The 20,643-nt window shown below is 35.5% G+C and overlaps 2 protein-coding genes across 7 annotated transcripts; one reads left to right on the top strand and one right to left on the bottom strand.

Moving 5' to 3' along the window:
• Positions 1-4,848: 4,848 nt before the first annotated feature.
• On the bottom strand, positions 4,849-17,628 carry LOC110785868 (protein FLX-like 3). 6 transcript variants are annotated; one of them, XR_008922754.1, is made up of 9 exons: positions 17,470-17,628; positions 16,470-17,001; positions 16,234-16,379; positions 15,427-15,506; positions 15,192-15,350; positions 13,099-14,754; positions 11,481-11,533; positions 7,021-8,421; positions 4,849-5,503 (listed from the first exon to the last, which is right to left on the bottom strand). XR_008922754.1 is itself a non-coding variant. In XM_021990383.2 (5 exons), exons 2-5 carry the CDS (start codon positions 16,988-16,990, stop codon positions 15,267-15,269), a joined length of 831 nt encoding a protein of 276 aa, XP_021846075.1. In that variant the 5' UTR covers positions 16,991-17,001; positions 17,470-17,628; the 3' UTR covers positions 15,027-15,266. The 6 variants fall into 6 exon arrangements, 1 of the variants encoding a protein (XP_021846075.1); XR_008922755.1 differs by lacking the exon at positions 13,099-14,754 and having other exon boundaries at positions 7,021-7,210; positions 7,879-8,421; XR_002532711.2 differs by lacking the exon at positions 13,099-14,754.
• LOC110785865 (phospholipase D alpha 4) lies at positions 6,233-10,752 on the top strand. Its single transcript, XM_021990381.2, has 4 exons — positions 6,233-6,461; positions 7,040-7,600; positions 7,755-8,946; positions 10,127-10,752. The coding sequence occupies exons 1-4, from the start codon at positions 6,378-6,380 to the stop codon at positions 10,558-10,560; spliced, it is 2,271 nt and encodes a 756-aa protein (XP_021846073.2). The 5' UTR covers positions 6,233-6,377; the 3' UTR covers positions 10,561-10,752.
• Positions 17,629-20,643: the final 3,015 nt, after the last annotated feature.

Genomic DNA, 20,643 nt, shown 5'->3' with positions numbered 1-20,643 from the left:
AACTTAACACCCAACTTAAAATCGAACCTTAAAACGAAATTATAATCTGCAAAAACCATTATCTATATCAGATTTCATGCTTTATTTTCCAATATACATTATTCATGCTTTTAATAAATAAAACCATGAAACTTTGGCAAGTACTTTTTTTATCAATAAAATATGAAATTAGAGCAGAAATTAATATCTGAAATAATTAATTAAGATCGGTTTAAAGCATGCCGATTACTATTATATTTTGTTTAGGAGATTGTTGGGGTACATACCGTATGTGTTTCGTAATTGTATATCGTTGCAGATTTCAAACCCAACTTAAAATCTGCATAAAAACCTATTCAAGTCAATTCTTTTTCAATTCATAATTCTAATAAAACAGATTTACAAAGAAGTGTCTTTTCAGAATCTATTGCACACTCACAAACACATAAGCATACCTTATAGTTTGAAATCTGCCATTAGAGATTAAAAAAATATAAGAGACTATTGTACTAAAAGCTTGAATTAAAATATGTAATAATAAAGTTCAGTCCATAAAAGCAGGGGTATTATATACCTTGTATTTTCAAATCTGCAAAATAAATAATCTCAAGTGTGTTGGTTAGACATACTGAATTTACATAGCAACAATATTTTAAAAAAACTTTTGTTTATGCATGAAATTTCACGAATGATTATTTATATCTAGTCTTATATACATGAAAATATAATTGTTATGTGTATTTTTATGCACAAACAGGTTTGAATCCGTCCATTCAAGTAAATTAAAAAATTACAAATTGTTTAATTTCTGTTTTTCATGGGTTTGCAAAAACATTCACGAATTATTATTATTTAATTAAAAGCGTGAATTAAACCGAAATAATTAATTAAAATCCATAAGACCTCATATTTTATTTAATAATTTCATTACTGTTTTTATGGTTATGCATAGAACACGGATTATTATTTTTACAAAATTGTTTAATATCTGTTTTAAATTTCTTGCAAGGAATCGTGAGAAAAATGGTACTTACGTGTGTGTGTGTGAGAGCGACTTCGCGAAGAACGTTGCTGGAGGTTTGTGTGGAGCTTTCACGAAGAACGATGATGGAGGTTTTACAGAGTTTTGTGGAGTTTTTGTTTTGGCAATTGAAATAATTTGTAATAATTTCGTTTTTTGTATTAATTGTGTTGTTTTGGTTATGTGTTTGTATTATATTCCCCTAATTTTAAGTGTTTCCTTTTCTGATTTAATTGTATTATATTCCCCTAATTGATTTCATTTCCTTTTTTGTAACAATGAATATTTTAGGTTATTTTGGCAGTAAAATAAGCTGCACAGTTGTGGTTTGGGCCCACTAAAAATATTTTGGACGTTACTGAATAAAAGTAGCCTTGTAAATGAGATTGGCTGTTGAACAGTAGAGGGTAATTTTGTAATTTAGCAGATGGACACGAAAAGTTAATTTACTGGATTGACCTCAGGAGCTGGCTTATATAATAGAGATATTAGATTTTGTAGATAATAAGGATGAGTTTCTTTTACAAACCCTTTATTCCAAGTTAATTTACTCTCTTGAATACCTTTTGACCTTTTGTTTGAGTTTCTAAAATTTAAGTGTGTAAACTGTAAACATGCTTCATAATTTCTTAAGCGATCGACAACATTGAGAGGTACTATTAAATATTAATTTTAACATATTATGAGAATTGTTTGCATAAATATATGTATTAAAATTAATTAAGGATATAGTGTGAAAATTAGTTTGAGTTATCAGTTTATCACAAAACATAAATGAATAAAAAAGATTGGTGAACTTAATTTTAGTGGCAATAGCAATTGAGCCGACATGGAATAGCACCAATGTAACTAACACTCCGTGTATAAGGCGTTGGTGAGGTCATGAATTCAGGATATAAAGGCATTCACATGGAGCTGCCACGTGACTTGTTTAATTAGACTTTTTCCACATTTTATTTAGAATAACAACCCATTTTTTTATTGGACTTACATGATCCAAGGATCCATATACGTGGGATAATTTAAAAACTTTAATTCCTTTGTATAAGGCAAATTTGTATAATTCTTTTGTATAATTGTTATTAGGGGACCACTCTAACGTGTTGGCAACCAAATATCTTGGAAAGAAATTTTCAATTCTATTAATGTTGAACCCTAGTATGGATGTTGAATGGTATGATCGACATATTTGTTCCTTAAAAGGGTTTTGGCATCTTTAATTCCGAATTATTCGGGTTGCCGCCATGGTGTTAGAAAATATCGACTTTAAGAGTAAGATTAGCGCTAGTCTGAGTAATAGTCTGAGCAACAGTCTTGTTGAGTATTAACCTAAGATCTCCCATTTAAGTGGAAGAGTATGAAAAAAGTCTGAGCAAGAGTCTTGGAATTCCAAGACTCTACTTAAGACTCTTAAATCGTAAATTCAATCTTAATTATTATTATTTTTTTCTTTTTTATTTTATTATTTTCTTAAGTTTGAGGAGTCTTGAATGAGTACGAGGGGTGAAGTGGAAAAATTAAGTAAGTCTGAAAGGGTCTCAACAAGAATATGAGAAATTGAAAATAAATAAAAATTAATAAAAAGATGATGTGGAAGTCTTAGCTTATACCAGCGCTAATCTTGCTCTAATAGTAAAGGTAAAAGATAAGATTAAGGTTTTATATGTTGGCTTAGTTGCTCTTTGAGTAGGCTGTTTAATTTCATTATATTATCTTTTAATACTTGACGTTATTGTGGTTTCTTTGTGATTTATTTGTCAAGTTTCCTTATGAATTTGTTGACGTTGGTAACCAAACATGGTTTTTGTTGGTTAAATTCTACATACCATGCAAATGGGTACGTTTTGTGAAGAGCATTGAGGCAGGGGAGGTGTTCGATTTACTATTTTGGTTTTGGGAGATGTTATGTTGTTTTTTGGGGAGACCTTAGAGTAAAACTTTTAGGTCCTATGGAGGAAGGATATGTTAGTCAGAGGAAATTTTGGTGTTCATGGGTTGTAGTTGTTGTTAGTTGGCCTTTGGGATTAACTTTTGTTAAATCTCATTTTAGGTTAGAGTGTGAAAATTCAACGCTTTAACAATCCATAATTTGAAAGCAGCTCCCAATTCTTGGGGGGTTTATATACTTTATAGCATGTCACCAGAGTCGCGTTCTGTGATGTACTCTAGATGCATGCTTGTGACCTTTTTATAGCCTTTTTTGGGGGTTCACAAGGTCTTTTCAACTATGTCGTGACATTTTTATACTTCTTATCCTTTCTTTGTCTCCCAAGGTTCACAAGTTAACAAAGGAATACCTCCCCAACTTCCGTTCTATCTCATAAGGAAACCATGGCCAATGGTGATTTTGACACGATTACACCTTGTTGGTGGTGCAAGCAAGGCCTCTCGTCAAACAAAGGTGGACACAAGGAATGCTTAATTGTTTGTAATGGTCTTTAAAGACCTTAATGATGTAATTCGTTTATGTTGTTTTGTAATGGTCTTTAAATACGATAGTTGGTGTAGTTTTTTTTTTTTTTGGTGCAAATGAGCCACAAGGGCGGGGATGAGAATCGATCCCAGGATCACCTGAAACCGGGATGAAAGCTCTAACCAACTGAACTATCCATCACTCTCAAAAGAAAAGTTGGGGTAGTTAATTAGGCTATTAAACTTTCATTATTAAAGGTTTGGTCATTCCTGCATGAGTTCACATGCACAATACAATAGACTGATGGAGCCATATATGAATTCCGCCAAATTAGTTAATTAGCCGGTTAAAATAATAGTTATTATTTGCACGTATTTCAATGCAATATTTAACTACTAATATATCTAATTTTGTATGTGAAAAAATTATAAAAAGTTGATATTTTGAAAATACATACCGTGACCAATCTAACAAGATCTTACATGTAACTTCTTATGGTCAAAAATTTCATATTTTGAACACATTTTCTAAAGCGTAAAGAAGTTTCAGAAACAGAAGTAATACTTGGTATGTAGCAAGAATTGGAAATTGGAGCAAAGGCAATAAAACTTTCATTATTAAAGGTTTTAAGTGAGTTGATTGAGTTTAGATTTGATGCCATTGAAGTCCACAAAGTTAGAAAAGCTTCTAGACTGCCCTTGAAGGCTACAAATCGAATTGCAAAAAGACTCCCTCAACCCTCTTAGGTATAAATCACGTCGTACAATATAACCATTGTACTAGAAAACTTATGGACTACTACGATCGTAATAACACTAATAATAAAGGGAGGGGTTTAGTTGTCATTGTCAGGTGGAAGAGTATGGAACAAATCACATAAAGTTGTAAAGGGAGCATAAGAAATGGGCACTCCTCAAATAATTGGTCTGCCATTGCGGTGGATCCATAAAAAACCACACATGTTTGAGAGTTGAGAATATGAATGAGAAGGCCTATACGAACACGTATACCAAGTCATACAACATACATAGTTACATACTACCACCAACGTACCAATTGACTGTTGGTTCAGTGGTGATTGAGGCTGAACTTGGTAGGGAGGACCTGTGTTCGATCCCCCGCAACAACAATTGGGAGGGAAATGGAACCTATCCACTCAGAACTCGCCCCGAATCCGGATTAGCCCTAAGGGTGAACCGGATGGTACACCAAAAAAAAACATACTACCACCAACGTAAAACCATAAGCATAATGTTGTATTAGTGTTTCGAAAACCCGATTTGAGGTCGTTTTTGGCTGTTGCTGATTGTATGTTGTTACGATCACAGTTCACTCGAAGATACGATCACGTTAGATGTCTTTCTTTAAACAACTTTTTACTGGTGTTTTTCCACAGCCTTGCTACTATTTTGGTGTTGTTTTCTTCGTGGCCTACTTGATCAATCTAATAATTTCAATTCCTTGTGTTGTTTCTGTATTTTCTATCCAATAATGAAAACAAGTGCATTCGAAACAAAAAATATCTTCACAGCCTAATGAATATAAGTACCAGATAATTTCTTATATAAACGGAAAATTGGATGGTCATCCTCTTTCTCGAAAAAGTTCTCCCTAATCTGCAAGTCCATGAAAATCCCCTTGTTTTGCCAATTAGCACACATTCAGAGTAATCCGAGGTTGAAGATGTGTCCGTCGCAATTAGGCAAATTAAAACTTTCTTCGCAAAACCATGCGACTTCTTTCAGTAATATTAGTCAGTTTATCGACCAAAACCAATTTTCCGTCAAAGGCCTTTGTTTTCCGGTTTCTCGCTGGATCCATAGCAATAGGATGATCCAAGACAGTGATTTTCAATTTGGGTCGAGGGGTTGGCGCACTGGCACCGTAGCGAGGGGGTAGTGATTCCTGTGAGATGTTTTTTGTTTTGTTTTTAAAGGATCTTCTCGTTCCAGTAAATGGACCGGACAATTACCGGTGATGTCATCGCTCATTTTCAATATCTTCTCTTTCCGCCTTTCTGGCGGGTTTGAGTTGACTTGAAGCCTTGAACACCTTTGAACAATTGCTGGGAAGGAAGGCTAGGCTGGAAACTGCATATGTTTAAATAAGGAAACACGTTAGCAATCTTGTGCATTGCCAAAAAAATAGAATATGAATAAAGGGCAACTGACAAAGGACAATCCTAATATCCTGGATAAATCCAACAAATTATGACCAATCAATACCAAAGACAGTTACTTTAGGTAAACTTGATAATAATACATAAATATCAAAGTAACCTAATTCTAATCAAGCACAGGACATGAACACGCCCAAAAACAGCAAATTTGGCAGAATGGGGAGTACAATGAAGTATACGATACAAATTCATTGAAAAAAGAAAATAAAAGCATAGGACACAAATTCTTCTGTTGTCTGGTGGTTAAACAGGCTGATAAGTCATAGCAGAACATGTAATAATTCATACTCGTGTTATGCATACACGAAAAAGGAGGTACTACATCACTTCATGTATAAGTGATAAGCCATGTCTTACTCGGAAGTCAGAACAGAAAGGCATAAAAGTATACGCACACTACGTATTAGGCATTAGACATGATTATTTCAAGACTAACATAAATCTATAGTAGTCTCTGAATTCAGCTAACTTCAGCTTAAAGAGAAATCCTATGATTAGGCAAGAAGGTTGCCTCTAAGACTAAAATTACATAGTTTTACAAGTTTCTTCAACTGCAAAGGTCACAATTGCATTTCAAGTTATCATCCCCACAAAACTGACTTACACTTCAACAATCAAAGTTTCATTAACCTTATATGAATGATAACTAGTTCTCATCTCTTAAATACCCGCATTAAAAACTTCACTTCTCTCTCTCTCCCTCTCCCTCTCCCTCTCCCTCTCCATTCCATCTATCTCTCACTGTCACAGAGACGCCCGTTCTCTAGAAAGAGGGTGCTTTCGAGATGGAAGGCAAGAAGTTTCTCCATGGGACATTGGAAATCACGGTCTTTCATGCAACACCTTACGCATCATCCTTTCCTTTCAGTGTAAGTACAAACATAATATGCATTGCAAATATTTTAAAAGTTAGTTAATAACCAAGAACAAGAAAATTAACTAGGTGAGACAGACAACATCATCCATATACTCGCGCAAGTGACAGAACAAAATCCTGTACTACTAATATGAGTATATTTTCCTGAGTTCAGACTAGTGAAATAAGTAAGTCTAGTTAGCTAGGTATCGGACTGCAGGTCAGCCCCTAATTTTTATGACCTTTCATCATTTTAGCAGTTCATTCATTCAAGGGTTTTGACCAACCAGGTCCACACTAACGATTCTTAAGAGCTCAAAATTGATAATATAAGCCCCTACTTATGTTTTGTATGATGAACACATGCAAGGGAAGCAAACTAGCATAATTCCTAAAGAGCAAACAAAATATCCATAGGTAGAAGTTCCTCAGTATTAGAGCATTTCTAAAAGCACAAAATATGTTTCTTTAGGTGAAACACAGCAGTAACTTAGTCATCATAAGGGCACAAGAAAGAATAATTATATAGACATTCACACCCGTAGAGCCGAATAGATGGAGCAGATGCTTACATTGACCCTATCTGTGCAGTGTTTATCAGGAAGCGGTAGACCAGCATATGTGACAATCAAGATAGGCCAACACAAAATGGCAAACACAACAAGCGAACGAGACCGGATTTGGAACCAGACCTTTCAAATCCTCTGTGCTCATCCCATTGACTCAACCATCACAATTACTGTCAAAACCAAGTGCTCCGTCCTGGGGAAGATACAATTTGAGGCACATCAGATTGTCACTCAAGCAAGCCTGATAAATGGCTTCTTTCCTTTGCTCTCTGAAGATGGGAAGCCCAAACAAAAGTTAGGGCTCCAATTCATCTTATGGTTCAAGCCAGCAGATTTGGAGCCTAGCTGGGGAAAGTTAATTTATGGTGGTGACTTCAAGGGCCTAAGAAATGCAACATTTCCGCAACGATCCAATTGCAGTGTTACACTTTATCATGATGTCCACCATCATAGTTCTTTCCAACCACCATTGCCTGGTCATAACATTCCCCGAAACCTATGGGAGGATGTATATAAGGCCCTTGAGGGAGCAAAACATTTGATTTATATTGCAGGATGGTCATTCAATCCCAAGATGGTGCTGGTAATTGCATTTTACACAACAGATTTATTCCTAGTGAATTTTCATAGCTTATATGCTAGTATAAGCAGGGTCTCAAGACCTTGGGAGGGTACTTGTCTTGTGATTCATATCCTACTCCTGCCTTTTCTTGTGTTTCTTACAAGCTTTATGGCAGGTTCGAGATCCTCAAACAGAAATTCCACGTGCAAGAGGAGTGGAACTCGGAGAATTGCTCAGACAGAAAGCAGAAGAAGGTGTAACAGTGAGAATTATGCTATGGAATGACGAAACATCCATACCTCTCATTAAAAACAAAGGCTTGATGAAGACTCACGATGAAGATGCATTCGCCTACTTCAAGAACACTAGGGTAATATGCAGATTATGCCCAAGATTACACAATAAATTTCCCACATTCTTCAGCCATCACCAGAAGACTATAACTGTAGACACTAGGGTAGAAAACTCCCCAAGAAATAGGGAACTAATGAGCTTCATAGGTGGCGTAGATCTCTGTGATGGTCGCTATGATACTGAACAACACTCCCTATTTCGTACGCTGAACACGGAATTCCATGCCCATGATTTCTACCAAACAAATATTGCAGGTGCTAGCCTTAACAAAGGTGGACCAAGAGAGCCATGGCATGATGCACATGCTTGTATAACAGGGGAAGCAGCCTGGGATGTTCTTACCAACTTTGAGCAAAGATGGACTAAGCAATGTGACCCTTCTCTACTAATCCCAGCAAGCGCCATAGAGAATCTCAATAAGCCTTCTCCTCCAAGCGACTCTGACAGAAATTGGAAAGTGCAGGTTTTTCGGTCCATTGATCATTTCTCTGCAAGTCCATTGTCAAACAAAGTTAGCACTGAGAAGAGCATCCATGAAGCCTATGTAGAGGCAATCAGGAAAGCAGACAAATTCATATACATAGAGAATCAGTATTTCATTGGAGGGTGCAGTTCATGGGAGAAAGATCAGAACAGTGGATGCAGAAATTTGATCCCAATTGAAATAGCACTCAAGGTGGTTAATAAAATCAAGGCCCGAGAAAGATTCTCAGTCTATGTAGTGATGCCAATGTGGCCAGAAGGAATACCAGAGAGTGAAAGTGTGCAGGATATATTACACTGGACATGGGAGACCATGACAACAATGTACAGATTAATAGGACAGGCAATAAAAGAAACAGGGGAGCAAGCACACCCTAGAGACTACTTAAACTTTTTCTGCCTTGCTAACAGGGAGAAAAAAGGCGAAGGAGAGTTTGCTCCTCCATTTTCTCCTAGCCACTCAACGTCGTACTGGAGTGCCCAAACACATAGAAGGTCCATGGTCTACGTCCACTCCAAGCTAATGATAGGTATGCAGAGTTCTTCTCCCAACACAACTTCACTGCAGCTTTTTTCCTTTATAATTTTTATGTTACACAACAATGTTCAACCTTTTGACAGAAAAATCCAGGCAGTGATCGTAATTTAGAAACAGAAAAATTTACATCTACACATATCAATGATATCATGCTAGACTAGTTTTTATATCTTCTCGGTTCTAAAGCTCAGAACAATATAGGCCATATTGCAAAGTATAAATAATTTCATCCAAGTATAGTTTCAGCATAAAAATGATAAGCACATAGAACACTGGCCTTATTTGGTTGGGAGGAAGTGGAAGGAAAAGAAAGGAAAGGAAAGGAAAATAACAGTTCCTGTATTTGGTTGTAAATATTATATGAGAAATGAAAGGAAAGGGAGGGAAGTGGAAGGAAAGACTCCTTTATAAAATTATCACTTTCCTTTCCTCCCAAAATCGGAGGAATTTGGAAGGAAAGAAAAACCTAAAATCTATCCAAAAAAATATTGAGCGCTAAAACCTTCAGCTTCTCCAGTTCTCCCTCCCTCGCGTTCTTTCTTCAGTAGTCGTGTCCTTCAACCGTGACAAATCGTATTTTACAGCAGGTTTCTTTTCTTCAACCGTGTCGGTCCCTTTTCTGGCTCAGCTTGGTTTATTTTGCTGGTTTTCTTGTTGCATTCTTTATTACCCAGTATATATAAATCTATAAGTGTTGCTTAAAAGTCCATAATTATTTAATCCATCATGTATGTCGCCAATTCTTGTTTGGTGTATTCTTATGGTACAGTCGTTAGACATTCAAGTTATTTGTGCGAAGAATATTTTCAACTGCAGTGATTGGCATTGCTCAAAAAAATGATTTGTTTTTATTTTAATTTTTAGTTTTCTTTCCCTTCTCTTCCCTTCCTTGCTAATATTGTACCAAACATGAGATTCCTATCAATTCCTTCCCTCAAACCAAACATGGGAAAATATGTTTTATTTCCTTTCCTTTCTTTTCCCTTCCTTTACCTTCTTTTCCCTTCCCTTCCCTTCCTTTACTAATATTGAACCAAACAGGGCCCAAAGTATATATGGTAAGGAGGCAATCAGAAACAATAAACTACTCTACTTCTGTTTAATCATGTTTTACCATGTTGCCAAAACATACTGACATCTTAATGTTTGGTGTACCATAATCTTTCTTCCAGTGGATGATACATACATTTTAATAGGATCTGCAAACATAAACCAGAGATCCCTGGATGGGGCAAGAGACACAGAGATTGCAATAGGATGCTACCAAACCAGAATAAACGACGAGAACCAAAAACAGAACGAAGAGATTTATGCATATCGGATGTCTCTGTGGTACGAGCACACAGGAAAACTTGAAAAGGAATTTGACGAGCCACATCGTTTGGAATGCGTGGACAGAATGCGTTCAATAGGGGAGCAGATGTGGAAGATCTACAGCGAAGAAGAGGTTGTGGACATGGAAGGTGTACATCTGGTATCTTATCCTGTGAATGTGCAAAAAGATGGTTGCCTAGAAGAACTAGCAAGCTGCAATTACTTTCCTGATACACAAACTCCAGTTCAGGGAAGGAGATCGAAAGTTCTGCCATCAATTTTCACCACATGAAGAAGTGAACAGATAATTGATACACAGCATATTTTAAGTTTGTCTTAAAACAAGACGGGAATACTGGACATATTGACAAATTTCATGGTAGAATACACATCCAACAAAGTAGAAGTATTCAATAAAATGTTCAAAGAACAAGATTGTAATTTGTGCATACGAAATGCAGAGATCTTAACAAGTTGAGGATCATGGTCACATGAAAAAAAGTTGGAGGATTTAAATTATTAACCACAAAATATTAAGAATCATCAACAGGAAAAGAATCCCTTCCACTCGAGATGGATCTCTCACTTCAATTTACCCATGCACAAATGCACAATGATATCCCAACATATCATTGTAAACTCACTTCTATTTACCTACACGCAATGATATCCCAACATATCTTAAAATATGTTAAATCTCTACGTATACGTCATTGCCAGCTTGCAGTGACTTGCACCCTAACTGCAAACTTAAAAGTGAAATTGAAACAGCTAAAGTAAAATGAGAATCACCATTCTTCGACTGCCAACATAGATAATAATCTACCAACAAAAATAAGTTGCCTTGCCAATGATCGAGGGAAAGAGAAGACGAAGTTGGTCAGTTTATAGTGTCTACAACTGAACAGTAATTTGAATTACAAATTACCTTCGGAAGAGAAATTGAGTTGTGATTTGGTGTAAAACATGAAATCCAATCAACTAAGATATGAATCATAAACATCTCAAATAAGCATTCACAAAGAAAGAAGGTACTCTGCTGACCCTAACTGGACATTGAACCAGATTTAGCAACAAAAATAACCATTCATCAAAACAAGAAAACACTAGATGTCCTTGACTAAATTGATCTTTGACAACTACGAGTGATTGAGTGAATGGACCTTAATCTTATCCAAGAGAACATTGCAAATCTAGTGTAGAAATAATTACCTATTTGGCTGTCTTAAATATGCTGCTCACAACTGGAAGGTAAAGCCACTCGCCTGCAGAAAGAAAGTAGATGAAAACAAATCGTTAATAACAAGAAGGAACTAACACGAAACACAATAAAAAAGAGATGAATTACACCGATAAGCAATATCATCTATCCATAGAAAAGATTTTGTACAATATTATGCATAACAAGCAGAGTACAATAAAAACCAGTCGATTAACCTCGTTAAGTCATCACCACCTAGAACTTCATGAACTTAATATATGTATGACTTGATAAAGACCTACAGCAAAAATTTAGTATTTACTAAAACAACATCAGTCGGTGCTGCATAAGCTAATGCCAAGTTGGTCAGCAGAGCTCCTATTTTGAGTTTAAATAACCATTTTACAGGAGTAAACACAGCTGAGCTAATCAAAGCTATCAATCTGACTACCTTATCAGTGTCATATAAGGTTGTGTCCAAGTCTAACGTAATGTCTTAACAAGAGAAGGGCACATTTCGCCAAAACTCTGCATTCGGGTGGATGCAAGATGGAAATTAAGCCAGGAAAAAAAGGTGGATGCGAGATGGAAATATCCATCACACTAGCTTCTAGGAAAATCCTAAAAATGGTATCAAAGAAAATATGTTCAAGGTTAAGACCCTAATAGAGAAGTATAGGAGAAGCAGGTAAATTCCCCAAGGAGAAATACAGGTCCTAGAATTCTTCTAAAGTAATATTGGAAATGCCACAGCAGATATCTATTGCTGTGAGCGAGTGATATTTTAAGAAACTTCATTGATAGTGACTCCTAGACAAAAATTTGGTATATAGCAGGAGGTTGAACACTTGAAAGAGTACAAATTGGGTTCGGAATAAAACACAGGCTTCTTCTTAATCCATCATAGCTTCCACCAAACAACATAATATAAGTTCCAAACCTTACATGTTTCTGACTTATAGTGAACCCTGCCTTAGTTCACTGTAGGATAATCAATAGGAGATACTCGATACACATGAATGTTTACTTAGGTGTAATCGCATGATAAAGATAGACATTTGCATCTGTTTGGTCTCCTCTCTAGCAGAGCCAGGTATCATGAACTATCCATGGAAGGCAACGTTAATCTGGCTCAATGACTAATGAAGGATGTTCGCAAGCTCACAAGATTACCTTCAACTCAACCTAAACAAAGCTCCATTTAACCACCCAATCTATCAACCCTTTCACAAGGCTGCTTTCTTGAACCAGTAATTCGCTTTGAAATTGCAGAATCACTAAGCAACTAGATTTTACAATCATAACAAAACTTAGTGTCAGCTAAGACGGAATCATTCAGACAACCTAACTCAAAAAGAACCAGATATTACAGAACCATATTTGAGAACCGGTATCATACTAAGAGTCTTAAAAGAATAAAAGAGGTTGAAAGTTTCATTTCCATCCCAAAAGTTTTAAAGTAAAACTGGATTATGATTTAAATGCTAGACAACAAATAAGCATTAACAAACTTAACAGCTACATATAGCTTAAGTTGTTCTGACTAAAATATGTTCAAAAAGGTTATAACCTTTTATAACTCTACACTATACTCAGTCGACTTAAAAATATGTGGCAAGACAAGAATACCTGTCCATGTTGCTCACATCAGATGCTGCTACTCGCCCATCTTCCTGGCTTTGGTCTCTCTGGATCCATAATTGGAGATTATACGAGGATATATCCAGTATATCTAACCATTCAACCATTTTGCAGAATTAAAGATCAGAGAGAGAGAGAGAGAGAGAGAGAGAGAGAGGAGGACTATGACGTGAGGTAACAACGAAAATGTCTTTAGATCTTCATCATGTCATAATGGCAGATCTTTAGCTCAGCTCATAATCCTTGAAATAAATGCTTTAACAGTTCACATAAACCAATCGACCACACCACCTTTTCCTTTCAACTCACATGTTACACTGAGACCTAAACTTCTTATAAATACACTGCACAACTTGTAGTGCAAATGATTTTTCTCCCATATCAACAACCTCTGCAGAAAACTAAAAACCGCCAAATGATCCAAAAATACCTTCACTACTGATCTCTTACTCCTCAAAATTCAACCTAAAATAGACAATCCAAACCAAAACCAGTAAAACGAGCTGAACTTGAGCTAAGACTTCCTTTCACAACTCATCATGAGGAGCATGAGGTAGTAGAACCCGAAGAATAATAACCTAATTCAACAAATCAAGTCATTTTCACATTCCAAAATTTATCACAAAGGAAACACCTATTACATATCCAGCAAAACTATAAGACCCCATTCCTCATTCCTTCTGAAGAAATATTACAAGTTCAAGATAACACGAGGAGGCAAGGAGCCACTTGCTGGGATCAATGAAAGGCAAGAGAAACGAATAAAATATCACGAGTAATAAAGAGTTATAAAATGAGGCAATTGGGTACTTGAGTAAGCATACCAATCATCATGTGTTTGGTTCAGCAAAGAAAATTTGAGAAATAACAGCAATCAGGTAATCATGAGTTTAGATGATAAATGAAGGATTCCCTAATGGGTGTGGAATATAAACTTAATGAATGGGGTAATCAAGAGAAAGGCATATAAGATGGTAAGCTATGAGGAAAAAATAGGGAATTGCATTCTTAACCTAAACAGCCCTAAATGCAATAATAAATGTCTAATTTACCCAAGCAAAGGTCTACTTCATTTCAAGAGATGCTAGATGAACTAATCTGGCAAGAGACTAGAAACAATACAACTCCACCAGCTAGTTCAAACCATGGAACCATATGATTCTGAGCTGCCAGAACTATCCAGAAGAAACATGCGCTATAGAGCTAGCACAATCCGTACTCTCCATAATTTCTTCACTTCACCTATTGAAAGAACAATATCAAAACTGTGAATGGAACAAATATCATCTTATTATGATTATTTACAGAAAACCCCAGGTTAACTATGGATATCAAGCTTGAAATGCACAGTGAAAGAGTAACAGCCACAAACATATGCTATGCCGTACGGCTGTAACCTCTCATAGAAGCCCTAGTTTGATCCCAAACTGTTAGGTATGACAGTGAGCCAACGAACTTGTAGAAGGCAAAAATGTCAACAGAAGAGATACTTAGAAACACCACCATTTATCTTGCCTGAAATCAAAGGATAGTGGCAGAAAAGAATTCCAAACCGATTGATTAAGCGCAACAAAGGCCTCTGTGGAAACACGGCAATAGTTTCCCCTAACTTCCCTCAATCAAGATGAAACAACTGCTCACAGGCTGCCAAGCATTATATATAGCAGACGAAATAAAACTTACAATAGATTTCTCAATAACAAGAATACAAACTGCAGGAGAAAATCTTAGTAGCCACGTATAAACAGCAAGAGGAAATTATTTAACAACGAATATTAAGATTAAAATTCGGCAACATATTCGGAAAAAGAGATGAAAACTAATTAAGAACAAGCGTCTAATAACAACTACCAAGCATTGTTTGCCATATGAAAACACAGCATACATGTCAAGTAAAACTTGGTCGCACAAGAAACTAGAAGCACCAGAAAACCATAAGCTATATTATAATAAAGCACAACTGTCAACATTGACAAACTAGAAGTAGCGGTAACATGACCATTTTACTTCACCAACAAACTGGACCGCATCTATAACTATAAATTGGACAAGCAAACAGTTATAAATCTACCAATTATAACCTTTTCATACACTGGATAGTAGCAAAGCATAAGAGGGACGGGGCGGCCAGGCTGATTCATAATTTAGATAGTTCTTCATCTTCTTGCACCACGAGGCTTCTCAATTCCACCCCAAGCAGTAGATGCCGATCCATAGAGAGGAGCCTTCTCAGCAGCACCCTACAAGACACTTGAGAATTACAAAACCAGAAAACAACCTTAAACAGAGTGCAGTTCACACAAAAATGACTCCTACCATATGTGGACCATACGGATCTCCATAGTGACCAGGATAGCCAGCATCAGGACTGCTAAGTTTCATCCCATAAGTTCCACCTTAAAAATGACAAATCAAGGAAGTTGCATCAGATGACGAGCAATTGAAGAAGGAAAAACAATAATAAAAAAAAATGATAACCCACAAAAGACTTTTATACACTCGATGACCACTAACGACCTGAATAATGTTCATATTGCTGACAGCAGTTCATAATTTACATACTATAAACAACCAAATTTTTTAATGATACAAAACGTGGAATGCAAACAAAAAAAAAGCACTAACCAATCACTACCCAAAAGAAAAATATGATAAGAAATTAAGAACTGTGGGAAGAAAGAAGTTAGCACAATGGAAATTGACATGCACAATTAATCCAAAAAGTAGAACCAAGGACTGGAAAGCATGTTAAGCACAGTCCTTATCATTGCCAAAAAATTATTTAAAATTTTATTGATAAGGTCTGGTGTGGAACATTATGATTAGTGAGTGGATAATGGCAACCCAAAACAATACAAGAATGGTGCAATATAAACTGACAACAAAAACTGGAAAAAGCTTCTTGTTCTCAAAAAGTTTTGTAGTTGTAAGAAATAAAATAAAAAGATACTGCGTATGAGAACTAGCTCAGTCCTTGAAAAAATGATATAACGGAAACAAATAACAGTCAACAATACAAAACAAACTAAGATTTCACTTCCACATTCACAGATGACATGCTTAACAAAAAGAAAATAAAGTTACAGAGAGGAGTAAGTAAAACTTGAATTAGTAGTTCAGTACCAGCAGCCCATGGTCTGCCATTATTGCTTGTGAGTTCTGCCCGCAACTTTTCAACTTCACGTGCCATGGAGATCAAGTTATTTTCCATTGCTTGCTTCTGCTCATGAAGCGCAATCTTAGCCTTCTTTTCATAGTCGATAGCACTTCTGTGGAGGGTCAAACAATGTTTCATATTAGCATTAAATACAATTGATATTGCAAAAATGAAGAAGAGAAAAAGATATATGGCCACATACCTTGTACGCATAAGTTCTTGTTGTATACCCTCAATGTCAGCTCTCATGTGTGGAATTTGTTGATTCTCAGCTTGTAGCTTAGTCAAATCCTTGGAGAACGACTGAACTTGCCCAACTAATTCTTGTCGGATCTTTTCTAATTTCTGAACTTCCGCACGCATTTGAGTAGCATCCTTCTTAAAAGATTCAGCTGCACGTAGCTCAGCCTCCAGCTTCAAACCTTTGTCAATGAGATCCCTTGAATGAACATCATGCTCCTTGCGAATATCAGAAATAGCAAGATTCATGCGGTGAATCTCCTCCCTTGCAGCATGTAACTCTCGCTGCAACGCCACCCGGTCCTCAGCAAGTCTTCTGTTATCCTCCAAAAGCTTACGCATCTCATCACGTTGTATTTCAATTTCTTCTTCCAAAATGGCAGGATGAAAGGTTGGGGGTGGACCTCGAACAATGTGTGCACTTGGAGGATAACCACGCCTATCATCGAAGGCATCACGATGTCCACGACTCCTACCCGACATTATCAATTCTCCTACACCATCAAAGCAAACCCCAGAACATTATAAGCAATATAATCTTGACTATGAATTCAGAAATTTTCAATAACAACCAAATTTCAGCATAAGTTACCCTATGTTGTTCGATTTGTTTCAGTCTAAAACATAGACAATCAAGTTGCATACATGAATACACAGAAGCCAAGACCAAAACTCAACAAATCAAATAAATACCCAACTAAAAAATTAGGGTAACAGTTTTAGAAAACCAAAAAGTTATAATCTTCAACAAGAACAATATACCTTAATTGATAAAAACAGTGTTTTACAGTTTGCATCAAAATAAAATAAATTCATCCCAGAAAAAGGAAAAAGGAACAATAGTTAAATTAAGTGGCGTATCAAAGGGGGTATTCAGTAGGTTCAATTGAACCCTAAATCTTGAAATTATGAAATCGAAAGAGTTAAGCAATTAAATAAATTAAAACAACCCAGTGATTTACCTAAGAAACAGAGAGACTGTAATTCGATTCCTGGAAAACTTTGATCCTCAGATGGAATTGAAGACGGGCCTGATGGTTGAGGAAGAAGATACGAGTGTGGAGGGGATAGACTTGAGTTTTTCTTTTTTTCTAAACTTTCATGTTATTTAGTGGCCAATAAGAGCAATACATTTTTCTATAAGGCGGTCTTGCACAAAAGACCACTTTGGTATCATATAAGTTAAGCAATTGAACCAATTAGTTAAGCATTTGAACCAATTAATTAAGCACTTGAACTAATTAGTTAAATACTGAAACCAATTAGTTAAGCAATTGAATTAATTTATTAAGCAATGTAACCAATTAGTTAAGAAATGAAACCAATTAGTTAAACAACCAAATAGGTCTTTTCGGTAAGGCGGTCTTACACAAAAGTTGCCGATAAGAGCAACTCCAATGGTTGCATTTAGAGACTTGCTTGTAATTTCCAAAACTTTTTAACAAGTAGCTAAATCATTGGAGCAATTTTGTTAAATTAGTTAGACAAAGAAAATTAGCTCTACCAAGCTAATTAGCTTGAAAAAATACAACTACTTTATTTTCCTAATTACTAGGAATGTAAACGTAAGAATAGAATAAAAAAAACAATAAAGAAGTTAAATAAAAATCAAGCTACTTGCTAACCATTGGAGCATGTTGTAGCTAGAAAATGTTATTGCTTGAAAAATTGATGTGACATACCAAGCTACAATGATATTAGCTAGCCATTAAAGATGCTCTAATAGTTTTATTTCTGTCAAAAATATTCGGTACTCGCTTTTTACCGCTACGGAAAGATGGATGTGGTCCAGATCGGGTAGCCCGAGGTCCGGCCCGGCACAAAAAAGTAGGTCCAGCATAAGTACGAACTCGTGGGCGGGTTTAGGCAGTATTTTTGAAAAAAGCATGGCAAGGTAAGGCACGGCACGACAAATAATGTCAAATTTAGTAAAATTAGGCTTAGGCACGACGACACGACAACTTGTTAGCCTGGGTCGGGCTTGGGCTCTAATTTGAAATATTTTTTTTTTGAGTTGTAACATTATTTTTATGGGCAATAATTGTAAATTTGCAATGGTATATATATTTAACATAACAATTCTAGGTCATTGAAATCACTTTGTAATTAAAGAAAAAATAAATAATATTCTTGGTCCCCCTATATGCCACATGTCAAGTTCTCCATGCATAAAATAGGTTTTCCATTATTTGGTGTTCATGAACACCAATTTTTAATTGGTTTCATTATCTCGATCTCTTTATTTCTCTCTCATATCTCATTCTTTTTTATTATTTATTATTCATTTCTCTCTTTAACACCAAAATTAGGTGTTTGAAAAACATGCTCTTAGTTACATCCAGTACTAGAGTACTGAGCTATGCCCATGACTCCATGAGCCTATCTGCCCATCCTCTGCAACGAATACATATTATTGGGATGATCCAAAGGGCACATATGCTTCAATTTGCATCAATTTGTAGTCTAATACTTAGAGTAAGGCCATCTGTTGGTTGTGGCGTGGCATGAGGCGAGAGAAATGGAAAATAAAAAATAAAAAATAAAAAATAAAAAATAAAAAATGAAGAGAGAGATGAAATAGGGAGGAAAGAAGTGATGATCGGGTCGTGACCATGACCAAAATAACAATTGTGGCATATCATTTCAGCAGGACATGTGTCATTTGATAATGATCAAAAACCCAAATTGCTGACACGTCAAAATTACTCCAAAATATTTTTGCAGTTATCAATGGCTACTACATCCTAACATCAATGGCTGTAAACTCCTCTGATTTTTTTGAATAACATTAACACTAAAAATATTCCGAACGTTAATATCTCAAAAAATACTAAGTAAAAAATTACAAAACTTGTACTAATGACTTTATTTTTTCTTCCTCTATAAAATGAGACCAATATTAAGGTACTTTTACAAAATTAAATTTTGTTAACTTTTAATTAAATATGTATCTAATGTCGATTAGTGTTTAATTATAAGTTACTAATTTAATTAAGAATAAGGTTTAAGATATTGTATGCATTTACTAATAATCATTTAAGTTATATTTTGAAGGGAATCTATACTATGTATTAAAAGACGTTTATAAGAAAGTTTACATGACACTTGGCACTCAGCTTATGAGTCGCCATTCGCATCATGTAATCTTCATATACCTAAAAATGTCAAACATGTTTTGCGTAAGGTTTGAACCCTTGACCTTAAGTTTAAACATCAAAGCTTTTACCACTAAACTATTAGATGTTTGATGTTACCATTGCAAAAGAAAAATATATAAGTAAATGTGAATGTCATTAATGTACTAACTCGGGACATCGTCTGAGACCCGAAACTAGTTATTTAAGTTATATGGTGGAATAAAAGAGAGATAATTTATGGTGGGGCAGGTTAAAAGTAAGAGAAATAAAATGGTGACCAAAATAAATTGGACAACTATTGGAAAGATTTGGACATTATTGGTAATATATTTTGGTCAAAAGTGAGTTAAAAGAGTAGACAATAATTGTTTATTTGATAACCAATTAACAAATTTGGGTCATCATTGGTTATACTCTAATGGAAAGCATGTGGTCGGAGTGGTACAAATCTTTTGGCGAGGTGATAATTTTGCTTATACGAAGTATGTGGTATATTTTCATGGAGTAGTTTGTAATTTTGTAGGTGCCGTTGCATTCTTGTATAGTACTCCGTACTCACTACTCAGTATATACTTCGTACGTTGTATAGCAATATGTTCGGTTGTTCAATTTATTTCCCGTCCTGACTTTCTAGTCCTTTTTTTTCTTTTTTTTTTTCTTACGTTACCATTCGATTCACCTTTAGGGCAGGGGCGGATGCAGAAATTATGGGGGTCCAAAAAAATTATAATTTTCTTTTCTTTTAGTGGGTTAAAGTTAAAAGTTAAATAGTCTAAATATTATAAACGCCATAATAAAATATGTGAGAATTTAAGAACTTTAATTTTAGGTTATCATAACAATAAAACTCAATATACAGTCAAAATTACAACAATAACTTGGCGCGATTTCAATTTAAAATGGAAAATCGAATTTTTCATACCTTGAAGGAGATTTACGGAGTACTTTATCACAATAATTTTCACTAAATAAATAGCACACAAAGATACTTGTGGGACA

The sequence above is a fragment of the Spinacia oleracea genome, chromosome 6 (assembly GCF_020520425.1).
Source record: "Spinacia oleracea cultivar Varoflay chromosome 6, BTI_SOV_V1, whole genome shotgun sequence".
NCBI classification, from domain to species: domain Eukaryota; kingdom Viridiplantae; phylum Streptophyta; class Magnoliopsida; order Caryophyllales; family Amaranthaceae; genus Spinacia; species Spinacia oleracea.
Note: the sequence above shows the minus strand (reverse complement) of the source record. Positions and strands in the feature narration are given on the sequence as shown.